This window comes from Nelumbo nucifera, chromosome 6 (genome assembly GCF_055504915.1).
Source record: "Nelumbo nucifera cultivar China Antique chromosome 6, China Antique-T2T, whole genome shotgun sequence".
Classification (NCBI taxonomy): domain Eukaryota; kingdom Viridiplantae; phylum Streptophyta; class Magnoliopsida; order Proteales; family Nelumbonaceae; genus Nelumbo; species Nelumbo nucifera.
This window is the reverse complement of record NC_142654.1, coordinates 47,678,791-47,698,144: the sequence shown is the minus strand read 5'-3', so window position 1 is coordinate 47,698,144 and position 19,354 is coordinate 47,678,791. Positions and strand designations below refer to the sequence as shown.

At 37.9% G+C, this 19,354-nt stretch overlaps 1 protein-coding gene and 1 non-coding gene across 8 annotated transcripts in view; both read right to left on the bottom strand.

The window, feature by feature from the left end:
• LOC104590459 (uncharacterized) overlaps window positions 1-19,354 on the bottom strand; it is a 92,167-nt gene that overhangs the window by 52,305 nt on the left and 20,508 nt on the right. For 5 of the 7 annotated variants that reach the window (XM_088889488.1, XM_088889489.1, XM_088889491.1 and 2 more), the window contains exons 3-7: window positions 10,566-10,631; window positions 4,014-4,079; window positions 3,799-3,881; window positions 2,617-2,668; window positions 2,453-2,524 (exon numbers count right to left, since the gene is read on the bottom strand). In XM_088889488.1, coding sequence (XP_088745614.1) covers window positions 2,453-2,524; window positions 2,617-2,668; window positions 3,799-3,881; window positions 4,014-4,079; window positions 10,566-10,631 — 339 coding nt within the window. The remainder of the gene's footprint in view (window positions 1-2,452; window positions 2,525-2,616; window positions 2,669-3,798; window positions 3,882-4,013; window positions 4,080-10,565; window positions 10,632-19,354) is intronic. The other 2 variants (XM_088889490.1, XM_019196527.2) reach the window with 1 other exon arrangement.
• LOC148791014 (small nucleolar RNA R71) lies at window positions 14,830-14,936 on the bottom strand. Its single transcript, XR_016078066.1, has one exon. It is a non-coding gene; the product is annotated as a small nucleolar RNA R71 (small nucleolar RNA).

The window sequence follows — 19,354 nt, the reverse complement described above, 5'->3', positions numbered from 1 at the left end:
ATGAATTATTTGAACTCGGAATAGTGCATTACCTTTTGCTCAAAAAAAAAAAAGAAAAGAAAAGAAAAGCTAGAGTGGATTTTGACTCTTTTACCAGTTGCCAGCTACAAGACCTAACTTCTTGGAAAATTTAACAAGGAAAATTGTCCTCATTGACAAAAACTTTATTAGTTTTATTTGAATTAATGCATATATGCATATATGTGTGACTTGAATGTTTTCAACTATCAGCGAACTGAGTGCCTGTTCGGGAGGGCTTCGAGACGTGGCTTCTCGCATTCTGAGATGGGCCCCACATGAAACTCATAAAATCTGTGTTTAGTGAAAATCTGCAAAGCCAATATTGGCATTCCGAACACAGAACATGACTGTAAACTGAAGCTACTCTAGGTAGCTTGTCCAAAACACATGTGCTCAATGACCATGCCTTAATCAATGAAACTCACCTCTAACACAGAAGCCCTCCCAAACAGGCATTGAATTGTTTGAGTTTCTAAGCCTATGCTCATACGGTGTATGTTTCCATAAACCCCGAAGCAACTCTAGGTGTACATTAATTTATTTTAGGTTCTCTTTCTCTTCTCTCTCTTCTATTTATACTTATGATCAGCAGTTTCAGCCTCTGAACTCATGACATAAATCAACAACCCTAGAAGGTCGAATCAATCCTAGTGAATTCCTCAAAACCTTATTTTCTGTAAGTTTTTCTAGATAGAGAAACTCTTGTCTCAATTACTTGATGTTTAAATGCAAGAAGCACAACTAAAGTGCAAGGGGTTCATGAATGCTGAAGTGTAAGCCACAAGTGTGTGCTTGGGTAAACTAAAGTGGCAATTTTGAAAGAATAAAAAAAAATCTTAACACAAGAAATATGCACATATATATTCAGAAAGAAATAAAATACGTAAAAAAATCTACTGCTTCAAGTGGTTAGAGTATTGTGTTATTATCATGAAGGTTGCAGTCTTGCACATTCAAGTGCTACTTCAGCTAAATTTTCAAATTCTGAGTGTCATTAATACAGTCTACAATAAAGTAAATTATGTATTGAACATCAAAGTCAAAGTTTATGCATCAAGACATTAACAAGCTAGGGCTGGGTTCAAGCAAAATGAACTTTGCCTGAAAGGGCATGCCTTTCAATAAAAAGGAAAATGTTTTTTCTATGACTTAATCTCCCTACAACCAAACACATTGCCTGATATTCTTTCTTTAGAGGGCTTTGAGATTGCATTTTCTTTCTTGTGTTTCCATGACATCAGATAATCACCAGGAAAAAGACAACGTTATAGTTGAGAGTATCTGGATAACCTTCCAAATGAACATCAACATATGCCTTCAAGTGAAATGATGATGAAGAAGAGAAGAAAAGTTCTTTGCAGGAGTCCCTTTTTAAGTAGCTAACTATTGCTTTAATTGTAATGAGATGTGAGTGGCAACAACGAGACAACTAACCACCTGGATTACATATGATGTATCCAATCTAGTCATAGTCAGATAACTTGGATTTCTCACTAACGATAACATAAAGGGTAAAAGACTTAAACATACCCTGAGTTTTTTGTAAATTGACTTAAACATACCCTGAGTTTTTGAAAAAGACAAATATACCCTGTGACGTTTTTACCCTTCATTTTCTTTCAAATTTTCAAAATATACCCTGTATAGTTCAAACTCATGTGGGTGGTGGGCATCTACAAACGTACCTTGAGTTCTTTGAGTTTTTCATCAATTCCTGCCTTCCACTTCGCTGGAACATCAGAATTTAACATCACAATGACTAGATCTTATAGGAGGTCCTTCTTTGAGTTGAGAGACAAGTAGAAGAAAGATGGAACCATTTATAGAACCTAACCCCCTCCATTCAATTTTCTTCCAGTCTTCAAGGTTCAATATCCTATAGTGGCTTTAGTTTATGCACATAGAATCATTAACGCAGAGGAGTACATTGGTCTTGGAGAGAAATCCGAACAGCCCTTTAATACAAGAAGTTAATAGTTTTGAGGTGGAAGACATCAAATCCGGTGACTTGATTCTAACAGGAATCAAGTTAAATATAATTTAAAGTACATCTAATTCCTTCAAAACTGATCCTCAATACCACTAAAAAAAGTTAAGTCTCCACCATGTTTTTTAGTTGTTCACATTGAGACAGATTAGACTACTCCTCATCTCTGTCAGTCCCCACCATTTAGGTACATAAAGCATGTTCAAGCATTGGAGTAAAAGACATCAAAAGATGTGTTGAATAGGGTTGAAACTTCAGTGATAACATTATGGTTTTAGTACAATAAGAAACATAAAGAGTAGAGATGCACAAACACCCTTGCATTTATATTTAGATCAAATGAACGTTTAATTCTTGACAGAGGAATTTGTGAGCAAGCAATATGACACATAAATAAAACAACTTCCAGAACCATTTTTGACCTCAGAAGAAGAAGAATCTTACAATGCTTTCTTTTGTAGCAGACACCATAGTCTTCGAGATTTGGAAGTCGGTCACAAAAGCCCCATATCCAGGCTATATAACAAGTAAACGACTAGTTACATGATAATCAATCCTAAAATATTAACAAAAGGAAATCAGTGATTGACAGACAAAAAACACCATACCTTAATTTGAAGACAAGTAAGTATATGACCCATTCTAATTCGAGGATAAAATCTGTAAGAGAATTTAAGAGTGAGAAACACGAAAATTATTTAACTACACATACAAATGATCAATTATTAAAGAAAAATCAGGTATAACTTAATTTCAGGCAATATGGTAAAAATTTTGGAAGACACTTAGTAGAGGAATACTACTTTGAGCCTAAAACTTCCTAAATTGTACTCCACCTTTTAGAAGAATGAACCTATATCATAATTAGTTTCCTACTATGCATCAGGGATTAATTGGGATTTAGGGTTCAGGAGAGGTCTTACAGATCATGAGGAGAATGGTGAGATAATTAATCCTCTCAATTTCCTTACAGATGTTTTCCTATTAAATAAAGTTTCAGATCAAAGAATTTGGTCCATTGACCCGCATAGTTGTTTCTCTTGTAAGCCTTTCTTTGAAGTCGTTGACCACACCCCTCTCAATGCTAATCTATCCCTGATTAAAGCTTTGTGGAAAGGCTCTACTTCTCAGGAAAATTAAAGCACTCTGGTGGAAAGCTTCGATGAAGAAAATAAACATTAGAGAGATGCTTCAATGAAGCAGGAAAATTAGAGCACCCTAATACCCACCCCTCATGTGTTCCCTTTACCTTAAAGAGGGTGTTTTTTGTCTTTTTCTTTGAAAAAGGCTAAGTATAACCATTTATTAGTCAAAACTTTCAGACACCTATGCATATTAAGGATCTATACAAAGGGAAAATACAAACTTACAGCCTTATATCACAAGATTTAGGAAAAGAAATCTTTTGACTAAAAAAATTATCATATTGGTTTCCAATAAAATGTCCTATGCACCCACCCAAGAAATAATTCTAGCCTTCATTTTAGCTAACACTCGATCTTCTGCTCCATATTTGCTTTCATATAACCTTGAATTTCTCTCAACCTATATGGCCCAAGCTCCAAAAGACTGCAAGCATGCAACCCTCCACACAATCCTTCCCAAGGTTTAAAATGACGATGTCGATGGAAATGTCGCTTACCAAAATCAAAACTGTTTCATGACTATTTCCTCTCTCAAAAATCAAAACTTCAAGTTGGAGAAAATTTTAATGTCAGAGTACAAACTATTTTCAACTAATAGAAGATGAAGTTTATGTAATAAGAAGCACTGCATATCAAAGTAAATACCTGGTCATGACATTTGAAATAACAGGAAGAGAATGACTTGGCTCAATATTGGCACACCCCCCACTACAGAAGAGGTTTTCTATCTAAAAACACAGAAAGACTAGGGTTTGTCAAATTTTCTGAAATGCCATAAAGGAAAATAACAAGTGTAGAAGAAAAATTGGCAACTGAATTATATAAATATGAACACATATACATAGAGAGGAGATACAAACCTCTTTTGCCAAGCTAAGAAGGTCCTCAGTATCTTTTGCTGAAAACCAACCGCATTTACAAGCATTCTACCAGACATAGCATAATGAAGAAATATCAAGAAAAGTTAACATTTACATGATTCAACTATTTAAGTATCCTAGGGTAAACATGTTTTGAAAAGTAAAGAAGCAACAGGAGAATATTTCAAAAAGAACAAGGCAAAAAAGATAAGACGGCAATTGGGGTTTCTTCAACAAAGACAAGAAGCTATTGGCGCATCAATTTGACATGCGTAGGACATGGCTTACAATGTCACTAATTTCCCTTATATTTTCATGACATTTTCATTTCAATGGGTAGCAACACGAGATTTTACCGGAATCAACATATTCCCCAATGAACACTACCAGCAATATGTAGCAACACGAGATTTTACCGGAATCAACATATTCCCCAATGAACACTACCAGCAATATGTGGAGTACAAGAAATAGTATTATAACATCAGTCGGTGATAATATTGCAGATATATGGAGGAACAATGTTATTGCCTACCTAACTTACATGATTACCACTTTGAGCTAGCTCAATATTCATTTCAAACATTAAGTTATATTAGTTTTTGTTTGTGTAATAGATTATTTGGTTGATCTATTACAACCATTTGCATTTTCTATGAGTTTACATTTTGTATTAACTTATTCTATCATGAAGCTCTGAATCTTAAAGTTTATAGGGCAACTTCAGAACATATTCTTTTGTCCACAACCTTAGTTTCCTAGATTTGTTTAGTGATTTGGAACAAGATAATAATTTAAAGGTGTACCTATGTTTCTTTTATCATTTCATAAAATGTCGTTCTATATTTTACATATTTTAGAGTGTTTCCACCATGTCAATAATTTTGACATGTTTTACAATATCTCCGACATCTTTGACATCTTTGACATGTTTCCACCATGTGATGTAAAACATATTGCATTTGAGTCGCCTTTGTACCATGCCCCTCGAGGCAAGTCCGAACAAGTCTATGTTAGGGTTTGAAATTCTTATTTCTCACATAAAAAATAATGATTTTCTAACTTTTATTGCCTTCTAAGAAAATATTTTATTGCAATGAATGAATGAACAACATTAGCAAAGCAAGCGAACCAGAGCGGCTGAGAACATTGGGTCTAACCCTAGCAGTTGAGACGAGATGCCCCAATTTCTTTGGCAACACATCAGTGTCAGTTTTGGTAGGATAAACTCCCCAAGTCTATCCAACGGCTGAGAACATTCTAAGCTAACATGAGTCTCATAAGTGTCCAGTTTAAGAGGTAATTACACAAAAACATACCAATATCAACATGAAACAATAATGTACTTTTATTCATTTACAATAAATGTATCTATACATCAATCTAATTGGTGCTAAGAGCATACACTGTCTAACATCTGGGAGGTAGGAGCTCTAGATGTAACTTCCAAAAGGTGCCTTTATTGTTCTTCAACTTCTTCCGATATTCACACACAACCTCTTTTCTCTCAATAATCACCTGCTCCGTCCCAGCATGAGCAAAGTGCTCTACTAGGACACCTAGAATCTGAACATGTCTCCTACTTTCATCACTACTAACCATAGCATAAGCCCAGTTAGCTAACACATTCTATCTGACTATATCATACTCAAGATTAAGCCAATTAGGAACTCAAACACCTGGTTCCTCTCACAGGCTTCCTATGGGTTCTAGCATCTTTTATGCATCCCCATTGAATTGTCTCCATCAAATCTTTTTTTTTTCTTTGATAAATCTCCATCAAATCAATTTCCTGCCACATAGACTTCAATATTGAGAAATACACAACTAAGGGCTTCTCCCCTATCTCAAATTATTCACATCGTTCTTCAATTTATAGGCCCTAGCAACATTTAGATTCTGTGAGTAGGTCCTCTTCAACAATATCCCATACTTTAGTAGTCTCTATCCACAAGTAGTGTTGACTGATATAATGTTGCATAGAACTCACCAACCAACATACAACAATGTAACTTTCCCGCATCCACTTCTCATAGGTAGGATCATCCTCCTTGGGTTTTGCCTTACTCCCAATGATATACCCCCATTTTCCTCTACTACAAACATAAATTTCTCTTAATTGAGGCCATGCCAAATAGTTTGTCCCATCTAGCTTCACAGTAGCCACTGCCCCACAAAGATTCTCTACGGACCCCTGACCACATCTGGACTTTATAGGATATTATTTTGTCTCACCTACAGTATGCTTTATTAACCAAACGGAGGCAAATGATAATTAAAATAAGATACTACTATCAAAAAGCACCAATTTAAGCTTTTCTATAACAAAAAACTAGGGTTTCACAACACCCGACAGAATAGGAGAAAATGTGAGAAAGAGATAACTTATAACCAATCCTACCAGGGACTCTAGAAACTTTTCCAAAACTCCAACTAGAGTCGATCTCCAAATAGATCGGTAAACTCCCTTTTAAGCCCCAAGCGCCAACTTCAAACTGTCTCCAAACCCCTTAGTCCGATTTATCCATCAGCTAGGGTTTCTAAGAAAATTCTCCAAGAGACTACCTTAAGCCTAAATCTAAGTGATAAATCTTCTTGAAAAATCTCCCCTAACTAGGCAACATCAATTTTCAATCGATCAATAGCTTACTTCTCCATACACATTGTGGAAACTTGCTCTAATACCAAGAAGAAAACCAGCCCAACAATAACTTCATTGTATTATAAGAATAAAATAAGAAGGAAGAAGATGGAAAAAAATAGGAAGAGAAAAGAGTTGAATCTTCCCTCTCTCACTCCCTTAATATATATATATATGCTGAAATAAAATAAAAGGGAAATTACATGAGTGCCCCTAGTTAGGCGGTTGACCAAAAGAACATAAGAAATAAAAAACTTTAAGGCCCATGGAGCCAGCCCACTACAGCAAAAATAAAGAGAGAAAATAACTAAACAAAACTTTGGCAAGGGGTCCACCGACACCCAAACAAGGAGAGAAGCCATTCCCATAATGGAAATTACGAAGGGGTAGGAGGTTAATAAGTGATAGCAAGACTTTATTAGTTTTACAAAGCACACACAAATGCGGGGATGAGCACCAACTCAGTCTTTTCTTCGAAGCAAATCTGAAGCATTTTTTCTTTCTAGGAACGTTTCCCACCAAAAATCTCCAATTCTAGGAGAGATAGATTTACACCAAACCTCCTTAATAGGGAAAGGTTGCCCTAAACTAACCGAGGGTTAAGACCCTGAAAAAGTTAGTACAAGAGAAGGTAAAGTGGAGTGAGTCCAAATTCGACTATCAAGTTTGGATGGGTCTAAGAAAACCCCTTTAAAGATATGAAGCAAAGCCAAGACATTGTTTAACTCCAAATCCATTAGACTGAAGGGATGAGAGATCCATCATATGGATGGCCGAACCCTATAGGTAGGTTGGGCGAAATTTCAAAAATTTCTCTCTCCAATGTGGGAATCACATTCCCTATTTTAGAAAACTGCATTTTCAAGGATCAATCTTGAACCCTAAACCAGACCAGATCTGAAACCAAAAGGTAGGAGAGGGATATACCTGATACAGAGTAGCAGTAACTCCCAATGAAGGTGTTCATGCCCAAGGAAAACGCCAAAGACTACTCCCACTGAAGATGACTCAGCGTAGGGTCGAGCAGAATCAGCAAGTGGTTCTTCAGCAAGAACCGAACTCTTCAGCAAGAATTCGATGGAGGGTGAGTGAACACAACTTTAGATCAGTTTTTCACCAAAAACTGATATCAAGAACCTTTCTTGATCGCTCCTACAGGTTCTCCTAATCCCATTAGGAGTTTCCTAATCCAAATCTTGTATTTGGATCTGGACTCTCTTTAAGAGATAAGGATAATCCCTTATCTTATCTGCAGACAAAGATCAGCCCTCCTAATCTGATTAGGAGTTTCTTGATCCAAATCTCTATTTGGATCTGGACTCTCTGAGTGGATAGGGACAACCCCTGGGCTTTAGGCCCATTAAGTCCATGTTCTCACTTATCCTCCAAACTGCTGCCCAGTTGGGTATCCTTGTATGGCGTGGGACCCAAACATTGATCTACACCTCAGCCACATGGGTTCAACCCAGCCTAGCCGAATTCACTGTAGGAGACAGTGAACCCCCGAGTCCATCACCATGGGCTCTTAATGAGCCCAACAATTACACTAAATGGTCCCTGGGTCAAGCCACCTTATAAAAACCCAAGGACTGTGGGCAGATGCAAGATTAGCCCATCAGGTATTACCCTCAATGGTCTTACACTTAACCTCACAGCCCATAATGATCAAACACTACCCGACAAGAAAGGACCTCTCCCTCGACTGCAAGGTACAGTGTTGCACTCTCTACTCACATGCATCTCGGGAATTAAAACCTTTTGCAAACATTTTGAAACCATAATATATATATATATATACATGTATATCGGTATATAAATATATTTTGCAAAACAAATTTCAACGGTTGAAATTGGCTGCCGGCAGATTTGGTTTCCATCAGAGAGAGTGCATCCCCGATCATTCACTTTGTCCGACAAAGCGGTTGATCCTATCACTATGATCACCCACTCAGATGAATTCTCGGACTATCCCAACATACCCAGATTTTGACCCCCTCTAAGGATCTCACTGATTGGCATATCAAAGATAGCCCAATCCGACACCTAGTGCAGTATCATAATCGAGTTTAGGGGTCAGGTGTAACATTCCAATTTTGCCCATCTATCTCCAAGGTCCAAGGCAATACTGGAATTCTGGTCCGGTTCAGGGTCAAGAAAACCCACACTGCATGTATCTCAGGTCTCACCTTGGCAGCTGAGACAAGCTACCCCAACCAACTTGGCGACACATCGGTGTCAGCCTTTGCAGGATAAATCTCCCCAGATCTATCCAATGGCTGTGAAGATTCTAAACTAACACGAGTCTCGTATGTGTCCAGTTTAAGGGTATTACACAGAAACACACCATAATAACATGAATCAGATATGTATTTTATTCATTTTCATTAAATGTCATAAGGTACATCATTCTGATTGGAGCCAAGGGTATACACTGTCCAAGAAAACCCCTTTAAAGATATGAAGCAAAGCCAAGAAAACTCCAAATCCCTTAGACCCCTTCTTAGGCCTAAATCCCAATCAAAACCAATGCTTGAACTAGAAGGAACTATGAGAGTGGAAATAAGCTCGTCTTTATATCTTGAAAGGGCAAACAAAGAAGGAAATTTATCTTTCATATGTGACACATCGTAGGAAAGAAGGTAGAATAGCATTTGTTGCCCTAGTTAGTACTCCAACATCCCAACCATCCAACATGAGCCTGTGAATGCTCACAATTACCTTTGTCCATACTTTGTCCCTATCCTTAAGCAGTCTCCAAAGCCATTTGCCCAATAAAGCCACATTTCTCTTTTGCAAATTTCCTAAAACTAAACCCCCATACTCCTACTAACTACTTCCCATCTAACTCTATGATCTATTTCCTTCTCGCCTCTATCTACCACAAGAAATATCCCATCATCTTTTCTAGTTTCTTTCTCACCCCTCTAACATCTTAAAGACAAAGATATAATAACACAGGTAGGTTAGCTAGGGTGGATTTGATCAAAATAATCCTACCTCTCAAAGAAAGGTAATTTTCTTCCAAGAGGCAAGCCTTATAGCAAACCTTTCTACAATGGGATCCCAAAAACTACTCCTCTTTGGATTGTCTCCAAAAGGTAAACCCAAATATTTCAAAGGCCAATGAGACACCACAGATCCTAAAATTCCTACACTCTCCGCCAATTCCCTTTCCTCCATGTTAAATCCCATTAAACAACTTCTATCAAAATTCACTTTCAGATTTGACATTTGCTCAAAGAGTTGTACCGCTAATTTCAAATTCTTAACCCACCTTCTATCCCCTCCCTCATAGAACAAAATCGTGCCATCAACAAATTGCAAATTTGTAATGAACCCATCTCGACTAACTTCCTAACCACTCACAAGGCAAGTCCCCTTGTTTAATTCCTCTTAAGAACAAAATAAAGTCCACCATAGTTCCATTCACGAATATGGAATAATGACAAGTTCTAATCCACATACACCACCTCTCCCCACATCCAAAGTTTTTAATCACTTTCAATAGAAAGGACCAATCCACCATATCATAAGCCTTCTCTAAATCCAATTTGAATATTAATCCTTTCTTTCTCCATTCTCAACACTTGCAACACAACTATCAAAGTTTAACTAAATTCATTAGTAGATAAAAGAGATCAATTTTGATATGTAACTACACTTGCCAAGAAGAAATTCACCACAACCCACTAATTACGTATGATATCATCAATAGAGACAAAAAAAACACTTCCAATGATTTTTCCCAATAAGCAACATTCACAAAGATGTAGGCAGTAGCTTTTTATTTTACCATTGAAATAACCACAAACAAATACATCACAAGAACCATTTCCATCAACAACAACATTTAGTTACATGTTAGACTTCAATCCCAAGGGCATATAGAAGTAGTTGTACAAAAGAAATACCTTTACAGAAATCATTAGCACCATAATAGCAGCTTGAAAAATGGTCTCCTTACTATGTTGGCATACCTACAAGAAATTATTGTAATGATGTTCTAATCAATCAGTGGAAATGAAAGTACAGTTTCAAGGGAAAAACATCCTCTAGTTCTCATGATATTGATATATATGATGCCCAGATATGGATATGGACACAAACAAATGCAAGATCTTTGTGATTCAACAGTATTCTTGCAGCTAAACTTAGGTCTAGATGTGTAGCACAAAAACAAAGATCTAACAAAAGAAAGAACAAAAGACAAGAGAAGAGAAGAATGGGAATAGGATGAAAACCTAGTCAATAACACCTAAGGGTGAGGGTAACCACACCCTCTAACTTGGCAATCCCACCAAATTTTGTAGAGAAACTTTGTTCACTAGCCAAAAATTATCCTCCAAATGAGCCTTACAAGCTTAAAGAGAAACTTGCCCCCCAAATTAGCTTGTCCAACAAGCAACTTACAAAAAGAAGCTAGGTTAGACTAAACCTAGCACCAAACAATTAAAAATGTAAAGACAAACAAAGGGAGATTGCTAGACTAAGACCTGTCCAGAAACATAAACCCCTTGATAACTTTGTATTTTGATGCCTTAAGGGCATCATTTCAGGGGTATTTTCGGCCTTACAATAGTCAAAGTGTTCCCTTTTCCTAATTAAATTCAATGTTGTGACCTCAGAGGGTCTCTGTGCAACTTCTGTGGAAAACTAGGGAAGTTACATGGCTGAAATGCAGTTTTTGGGAAGCTGGTGTGAAGTCCAGCTGAGAGAGGGGGTGTTTTTGTGAAAAACTAAGAACAGAAGAGCACCTCCTATTTGGTAAACCCAGAATGGTAACCCTCCTACTGTATTAGCATGCTCCCCTCTCATTAGCAAAGCCTAGGGCGCGCCTTCTAGCTCATTCTTTTCATCCTTAGCAAACCCTAGCCGCCCCTACCTGCTCAATGTCCACCTTCAATCCCTTCTAATCTCCACCATTCATTTTAGGGCACTCTCTTTGTAACTTTTTAACCCTAGGGTGCCACCTAATTTCTAATCCTCAACATTCAGCCTCTAGTCATTAGATCTCAGCCCACCATTCCATTTTCTATCTCAGCTATCCACACTAGGGTGCCACCCACTCCTTTTAATCTCCACCTTTCAACCCTGGCGCCTTAATCTCCACCCTCCATTTTTGGAAGCCCAAATCTCAGCCCTACATAAAATTGGGCGCCTTCTCCTTCTCTTCTCAGCCTTAGGATCAACCCAAAACCATCCTAACCCTTCATTAGAAACCCTAGGACGCCCATATCTTTGTTAAAACACAGTTGCCGCCGCCCTCTCTCTCTAATCCCAGTTGTGTCCCTCCTTCTCTATAAAAAGGACCCAAGGGCTCCTGAGAAGGGGTTGGATTCTGCCCCCAGGTAAGACGGAAGGCTAATCTTGAGAAGTTCAAGGGTAGAGGAAGAGGAGGACGTCTAGACAAGAGGAGGGGTTCCTGCTTGCAGTTCGCCCAATCCACTACTGCCACCTCTGGATTCGGATCCCAACTATTAGTCTTAGATTTAATTTTTATTCTTTCATTTCCAGTTCCGTTTTTTCCTTTCTGCAATTTACTTTCATTCAGTTTGATTTTTGTTTTCTTTTCTGCAGATCTGGAACTCGACCATGTAAGACGGAAGGCCTAGCTCGAGAAGTTTGAGGGTCAAAGGAGAGATCTGGAGACTGCTACCTCTGATCGGATTACAGACTTTTTATTTCGTTGCTTTTATTTATTTATTTCTGTTATTTATTTATTTATTTTTCTGCACTTTTCACTTTCAACACTGTTCGAAATTTATTTTAATGAATTTCAGTTTAATTAATTCAATTTTGTGTTTCTACAACTCTCAATTGTGTTCTCTTTCCCAAATTTAAGTAAATAACGATTTTTCCCTCGCTTCCCTATGGATACGACCCGTTCTCACCTTTTACTGCGTTTGTAATTGTTTGAGAATCGGAAAAAAATTATAAATATTAAAACAAGTGTGTCGAAGTGGTTAACGACACGCTTCCGGACACACCAAGTTTTTCGCGCCATTGCCGGGAAAGCAACGAAGAAAGATTTTTATTTGCTTTGTCCGGATCTGTTTCATTATTTGTTTATTTTCGTTTGATTATTTGATCTGTAATCTCATTTTAATTCTTGTTTCTCTTTGATTTTGCAGGACGTAATAGCGAAAGGTGGGGTACCGGAGCATTGTCAGACTGCGGAAGAAAAAAGAGAAAAGAAGAGAAATTGGATTGTGTTTCAGGTGTAGTCGTCCCATTTTATTTTTTATTTTTTATTTTTTCTTTTAGAACTCTTTTTTTTGGTAGAATAGTGATTTTCGATTTTTTAATTAATTTTTTTCTAGATCCGATTTATATTTTTTTAGTATTATTTTTCTTTCGTTTTGTTTCTAGATCTATTTTTTTCTTTATTTTAATTTCTTGTTCGAATTTCTGTTTTATTAGGTTTTTTATTATTTTCAGATAAAAAACATTGTTTTTATATTTTATTTTATTTTTTTATTGCTGCATAATCTTTCTTTTTTTGTATTTTCGGTTTCATCTTTTGAGTAGCTATTTTTTTCTTGTTAGAATTTATTTTGGTAGTTGTTAATTTTTTTTAGCACAATTAATTTTTTTCTCTTTGCAATAATTATTTGTTGCTTTATTTAGTTGTCCTTTAATCAGTTATTTAATTGAATAATTAATTGTTAAATAGGAAATTGTTCAAATTTTCGAATGAGTTTAAATTTCAAATTTCGAATATCAAAAAAAAATAAAAAACATATATATAAAAAATAAAAATAAATTAAAATTGAAATTAAAAAAAATTATAAAAAAAATTAAAATTTTTGCATTTGCCTTCCAACATTTAGGGTTTGATATGTTTTAGAGCATGCATCATATAGGATTATTTAATTGTTGAAATTATCTTGTTAGTTGTGAATGTGTTAGGTCTCTTTTTTATTATTAATTTAATTGCTTCTTTTGTTTAGTTTATTTTATTATTTTATGTTAAATTGCTGAATTACATATTAGAAATAATTGTTTATGCATTGTAATTAGTTGCATTTATTTTGTTTATTGTGTTTTTTCGTTAATCCATTTAAGGGCAATCCAACTTAAATAAGATAAGGTGGGGATTTCATCACCCTTCCTTGGCCCAAAAATCACCACCCTTCACGTGCGGTTCACCCTAAACCCTAATTTAAAATTTAAATAGCAAGATCCTTTAGAGAGCCTCACATTTGGTTCAAAAATGTGCAGAATTTTAGGGAAGCTTGTGATTACTTTCCATAACCGGCGGTTCGTGTCTAAGGAATAAGGTTAAACGGCAAAGCCTAAGCGGGTTTTGTGGTTACTTAATTAGGTCATTGCGAGAGCAAGGGGAGCCTTCCAATCCCCACCTCTTACCTGGCTAACCAAAGGAAGTGGTGTAATTCCAAATGAACCTAAAAGGATTCACATTGGTTGGACCACTAGTTTAGGAAACCCTGGGTCAGCACTAGGTCGTGTGGTTGATTTCCTTGCATTTTTTAAAAAAAAATTAAAAATTCAAATTTGAATTTAAATTTCAAAACCAGAATTTAAATTTAAATTTCAAAAAAAAAGAGAAAATCAAAAAAAATATATAAAAAAAAAATCAAATTTGAGTTTAAATTTCAGAATTTAAATTTCAAAATCCAAATTTGAAATTAAAATTCAAAAATTTAAAATTCAAATTTCAACAAGAAAAAGGGACTTCTGAGTTGTATGTTGGGAAGGAGATCTCTAAGGAGAGAAACTATAGAACCCATACCTGAAATAGAGAGATACCCCCATCACCAACATCGCAACCAAATGGCCGGAATCAATGATGCCCAACCCAGAAAGTTGAAGGAATACTTCACTCCAACCCAATATAACCCTTCATCCTGCACACAGTTGCCAGATACTCAAGCCCTACAGTATAAGATTAAGTCAAGCACAATCCAGATGCTCCCCTCTTTCTATGGGAACCCGAGTGAGGACCCATACAAACACATAGACGAGTTTCTGGAAATCTATTCCACTGTAAGGATCCAGAACTTCAATAATGATGCCCTTAGATTGACTCTTTTCCCCTTCTCCTTGAAAGGTAAGGCCAAACACTGATTGGGAACTATAGGGGGACCTATTAGAACTTGGGCAGAAATTCAACAAGAATTCCTTAGAAAGTTCTACCCTATAGGACGAACCAATACCATGAGAAGAGCCATCACTGAATTCACCCAAACACCGAGTGAACAAATTCATGAGGCTTGGGTGAGAATGAAGGAGTTAATGAGAAAATGCCCACACCATGGCCTATCCCAGTGGCAAATTGTATAGAAGGTTTGACGGATCAATACAAGCAAATGGTAGATGCATCCTGAGGGGGGGGGGGCATTTATGAGCAAAAGTGAGGATGAAGCGTATGCACTTTTCTAGACCTTGAGTGAAAACTCCATCAATAATGCATCCTTGTATTCCTATGAAAGGTCGGTGGGACCCACAAAGAGGGTAGGGCTCTATGAAGTCAAGAATAATATAGAGCCCAAGGCAAGAATGGACTTGAATGCTATCTTGAGAAAATTGGACAGGGTGGATCTTCTAGCCCAAAAGCTTGATCAGTTTTTCACCTTTAACCAGCAATCGGGCCCATCTACACCCTATCCTGAAGTTTGCTCCATTTTTGCCAATCCGACCCACCAGGTTGATGATTGTCCCACAGTGGCCCAGTTTCCACCATTTATCCAAGAACAGGTTCAGGCAGCCCAGAGTTTCTCAAGGCCCAACAACGATCCATTCTCAAATACTTGCAACCCTGGGTGGAAAAATCACCCTAACTTTTCTTGGAGGACACATCAACCCAATTCATAGTCCCAATAGTATCATCATCCACCTAACTCCATGGCCCAGCAATTTTAGAGGCCACAAGTAAAGAACCAATTCCAGCAAATGTACCCTAGGAACCAACCGGCCCAACCGTATCAGGCTTACCCCCAACCTCCTCAAACCAGTATAGTAGATGACCAATTCATGCAGCTTCAGCAGCTAATCCTAAATCAGCAGCAGTCCATTGCCAGATTAGAAAGCCAAATAGGACAGCTAGCCAAAGCTAATGTGAGGAGAGAAGTAGGGCAATTACCGAGTCAACCGGTTGCAAATCCTAGGAATCAGGTACAGGGTCTTCCTCCACAACAAATTCAACCACCTCCTAAGTCAGTTCGAAAATGCCAAAGTTGTTACAACCTTAAGGAGTAGGAGAATTTTAGAAGACCCGTATGGGGAAAAGAAAATTGAAGAAGAAGAAAAGGAGTAGGAAGACTAAGTTGGGGGGAGAAGAAGGAAAAGAAACTTTAGAAGAAGAACCTTTAGTGAACCAACCTGTGATCCCCTTTCCAACCGCATTCATAGTCGGGCCATTGCGAAAGAAGAAAGAGATTCGCAACGAGGAGATCAAGGAGCTCTTCAAACAAGTCCATATTAACATCCCTCTCCTCGATGCGATTCAACATGTCCCAGCCTATGCCAAGTTCCTAAAAGAGTTGTGCACTCAAAAGAGGAAGCCACGAGCAACCCCACAAAAAGTGATGCTCTCGGCAGACGTTAATGCGATCCTCCTAAACCAACTACCCCGGAAGATGAAAGACCGGGTGCTCTTCTCATAAGCTGTGTCATCTCTGGAATCACCTTTGATCGGGCCCTATTGGATCTTGGGGCCAGTGTAAATCTGCTTCCGTCCATTATCTATGAAAGGTTCAGGATTGGCAAGTTAAAACCTACCCCGATAATTCTAAAACTTGTTGATCGGTCGGTCAAGACTCCTCAAGGTGTTATCAAGGACATCATTGTCAGGATAGAGAATTGTTATTTCCCTTTAGACTTTGTTGTCCTAGACATGACCCCAACCGAAAAACTGAACCATAATCCGATAATTCTAGGATGGTCATTTCTAGCAACGGCCAATGCAAACATTAACTGTAAAATCGGGAGAAATGGACATTTCATTTGGGGAGCGGAAGGTCCAATTAAATGTTTTTAGTGCCTCTAAGTGTCCAAACCTAGGGGAAGATGAGTGCAATGTGGATATAGTGGACGATCTTTTGGATGACTTGTCTACCCCTTGGTTAGCCCAGTCTGGGCCCTGTTTGTATGAAGAATAAAGTGAGTCTAAGAGTCTGGATGGAAGAAGTGAATGAATGTGACTGGCTGAAGACGTTAAACTTAGCGCTATTGTTGAGGATGACAATGGATTGAGTGGGGGAGCCTGTCACCGTCTGACACAGGCATAGGGACTAGCAATGGTTAAGTTAGGGGGTGTGATTTTAAGGCTACATTGCTAAGGGACTAGCAATGGTTAAGTTAGGGGGTGTGATAACCTAGTATTTTGATGCCTTAAAGGCATTATTTCAAGGGTATTTTCGGCCTTAGAATAGTCAAAGTGTGCCCTTTTTCCAGTTAAATTCAATGTTGTGACCTCTAAGGGTCTCTGTGCAACTTTTGTGGAAAACTAGGGAAGTTACATGGCTGAAATGCAGTTTTTGGGAAGCTGGTATGAAGTCCAGCTGAGAGAAGGAGTGTTCTTGTGAAAAACTGAGAACAGGAGGGCACCTCCTATCTGCTAAACCCAGAATGGCACCCCTCCTACTGTATTAGCATGCTCCCCTCTCATTAGCAAACCCAAGGGCGCCTTCTAGCTCATTCTTTTCATCTTTAGCAAACCCTAGCCGCCCCTAGCTGCTCAATCTCCACCTTCCATCCCTTCTAATCTCCACCATTCATTTTAGGGCACTCTCTTTTTAGCTTTTTAACACTAGGGTGCCACCTAATTTCTAATCCTCACTATTCAGCCCCTAGTCATTAGATCTCAGCCCTCCATTCTGATTTCTATCTCAGCCATCCACTCTAGGGCACCACCCACTCCTTTTAATCTCCACCTTTCAACCCTAGGCGCCTTAATCTCCACCCTCCATTTCTGGGCACCCAAATCTCAGCCCTACATAAAATTGGGCGCCCTCTCATTCTTTTCTCAGCCTTAGGATCAACCCAGAACCATCCTAACCCTTCATTAGAAACCCTAGGACGCCCATATCTTTGCTAAAACCCATCTGCCACCCCCCTCTTTCTCTCTAATCCCAGTTGTGTCCATCCTTCTCTATAAAAAGGACTCAAGGGCTCTTGAGAAGGGGTTGGATTCTGCCCCCAGGTAAGACGGAAGGCTAATCTTGAGAAGTTCAAGGGTAGAGGAAGAGGAGGACGCCCAGGCAAGAGAAGGGGTTCCTGCTTGTAGTTCGCCTATGCCACTACTGCCACCTCTGGATTCGGATCCCAACCATTAGTCTTAGATTTAATTTTTGTTCTTTCATTTCCAGTTCCATTTTTTCCTTTCTGCAATTTACTTTCATTCAGTTTGATTTTTGTTTTCTTTTCTGTAGATCTGGAACTCGGCCAGGTAAGATGGAAGGCCTAGCTCGAGAAGTTCAAGGGTCAAAGGAGAGATCCGAAGACTGCTACCTCTGATCGGATTACAGACTTTTTATTTCGTTCCTTTTATTTATTTATTTCTGTTATTTATTTATTTATTTTTCTGCACTTTTCACTTCCAGCACTATTCGAATTTTATTTTAATGAATTTCAGTTTAATTAATTAAATTTTGTGTTTCTGCAACTCTCAATTGTGTTCTCTTTCCCGGATTTAAGTAAATAACGATTTTTCCCTCGCTTCCCTGTGGATACAACCCGTTCTCACCATTTACTGCGTTTGAAATTGTTTGAGAATCGGAAAAAGAAATTATAAATATTAAAACTAGTGTTCCGAAGTGGTTAACGACACGCCCCCCCTAAACATGCAAAATTACAAAAATACCCTTGCTGTCCTAAAATGTAAGAAACTCAAATAAGTCCTATCCAACAGCAAACTCAACCACACAAAGAGCATCTTAAGGTGAATTGAAGACTAAGATTTTCCCAAGTTGATCCATTGCTAACTGAGTTCCCACGTGGTCCCATGTGATCATAATGATGCCAAATAAGCATAGGAGCAGCTTTGGTTCTCTTTTGATATGCCTTAAGTTGATCTCCATCATCTCTCCCCGGCTTGGAAAAACTTAGCTCTATTGGTTAAAAGGAAAGATACCTCTCATACATATCGCATTTTAGGCGTTGGAACTCATTGGCAATGATGCAATTGCAATAAGAGTAAAGACGACCTTTCCATTTCAAAAGAAACTTGCAACATCCCCTATGTTGTGTTGAAACAATTTGATCACCAATAATATCTTCAATCTCTTCCTTGGAAATGAGGGCTAGTGGTAAGTGGCCTACAGACTGGTTTATATTGATTGCATTTTTTTTGAAGTAACAAAAAAGAAAATTTATTAATAGAAGAAAAATGTACATCTGATAGTGATGAGATATCACTGGAAAGCAAAACTACAAAGGAGGGCAGAGCAAAAAAGAAAGATACATTGAGAAGAAGAAAGGGAAAAAAACCATAAGCCAAACAAAGGCACCAGAGTGTTCCAAAATCTTGAACCAATGTCTTCCTTTGTGATTCCTTCGAACTCTGGGAGAATGAGCATCCAATCCATAATTCTTTTGCCACATAGAAGTGTGATATGCTCCATTAAGCGAGCCTTCTCATCAAATATTCTTCTATTTCTTTCTTTCCATAATTCCTAGCAAACTGCAAAGGAAATGCAACTCCAGGCAATCTTTGCCTTGACATTTCCTAATATCTTTG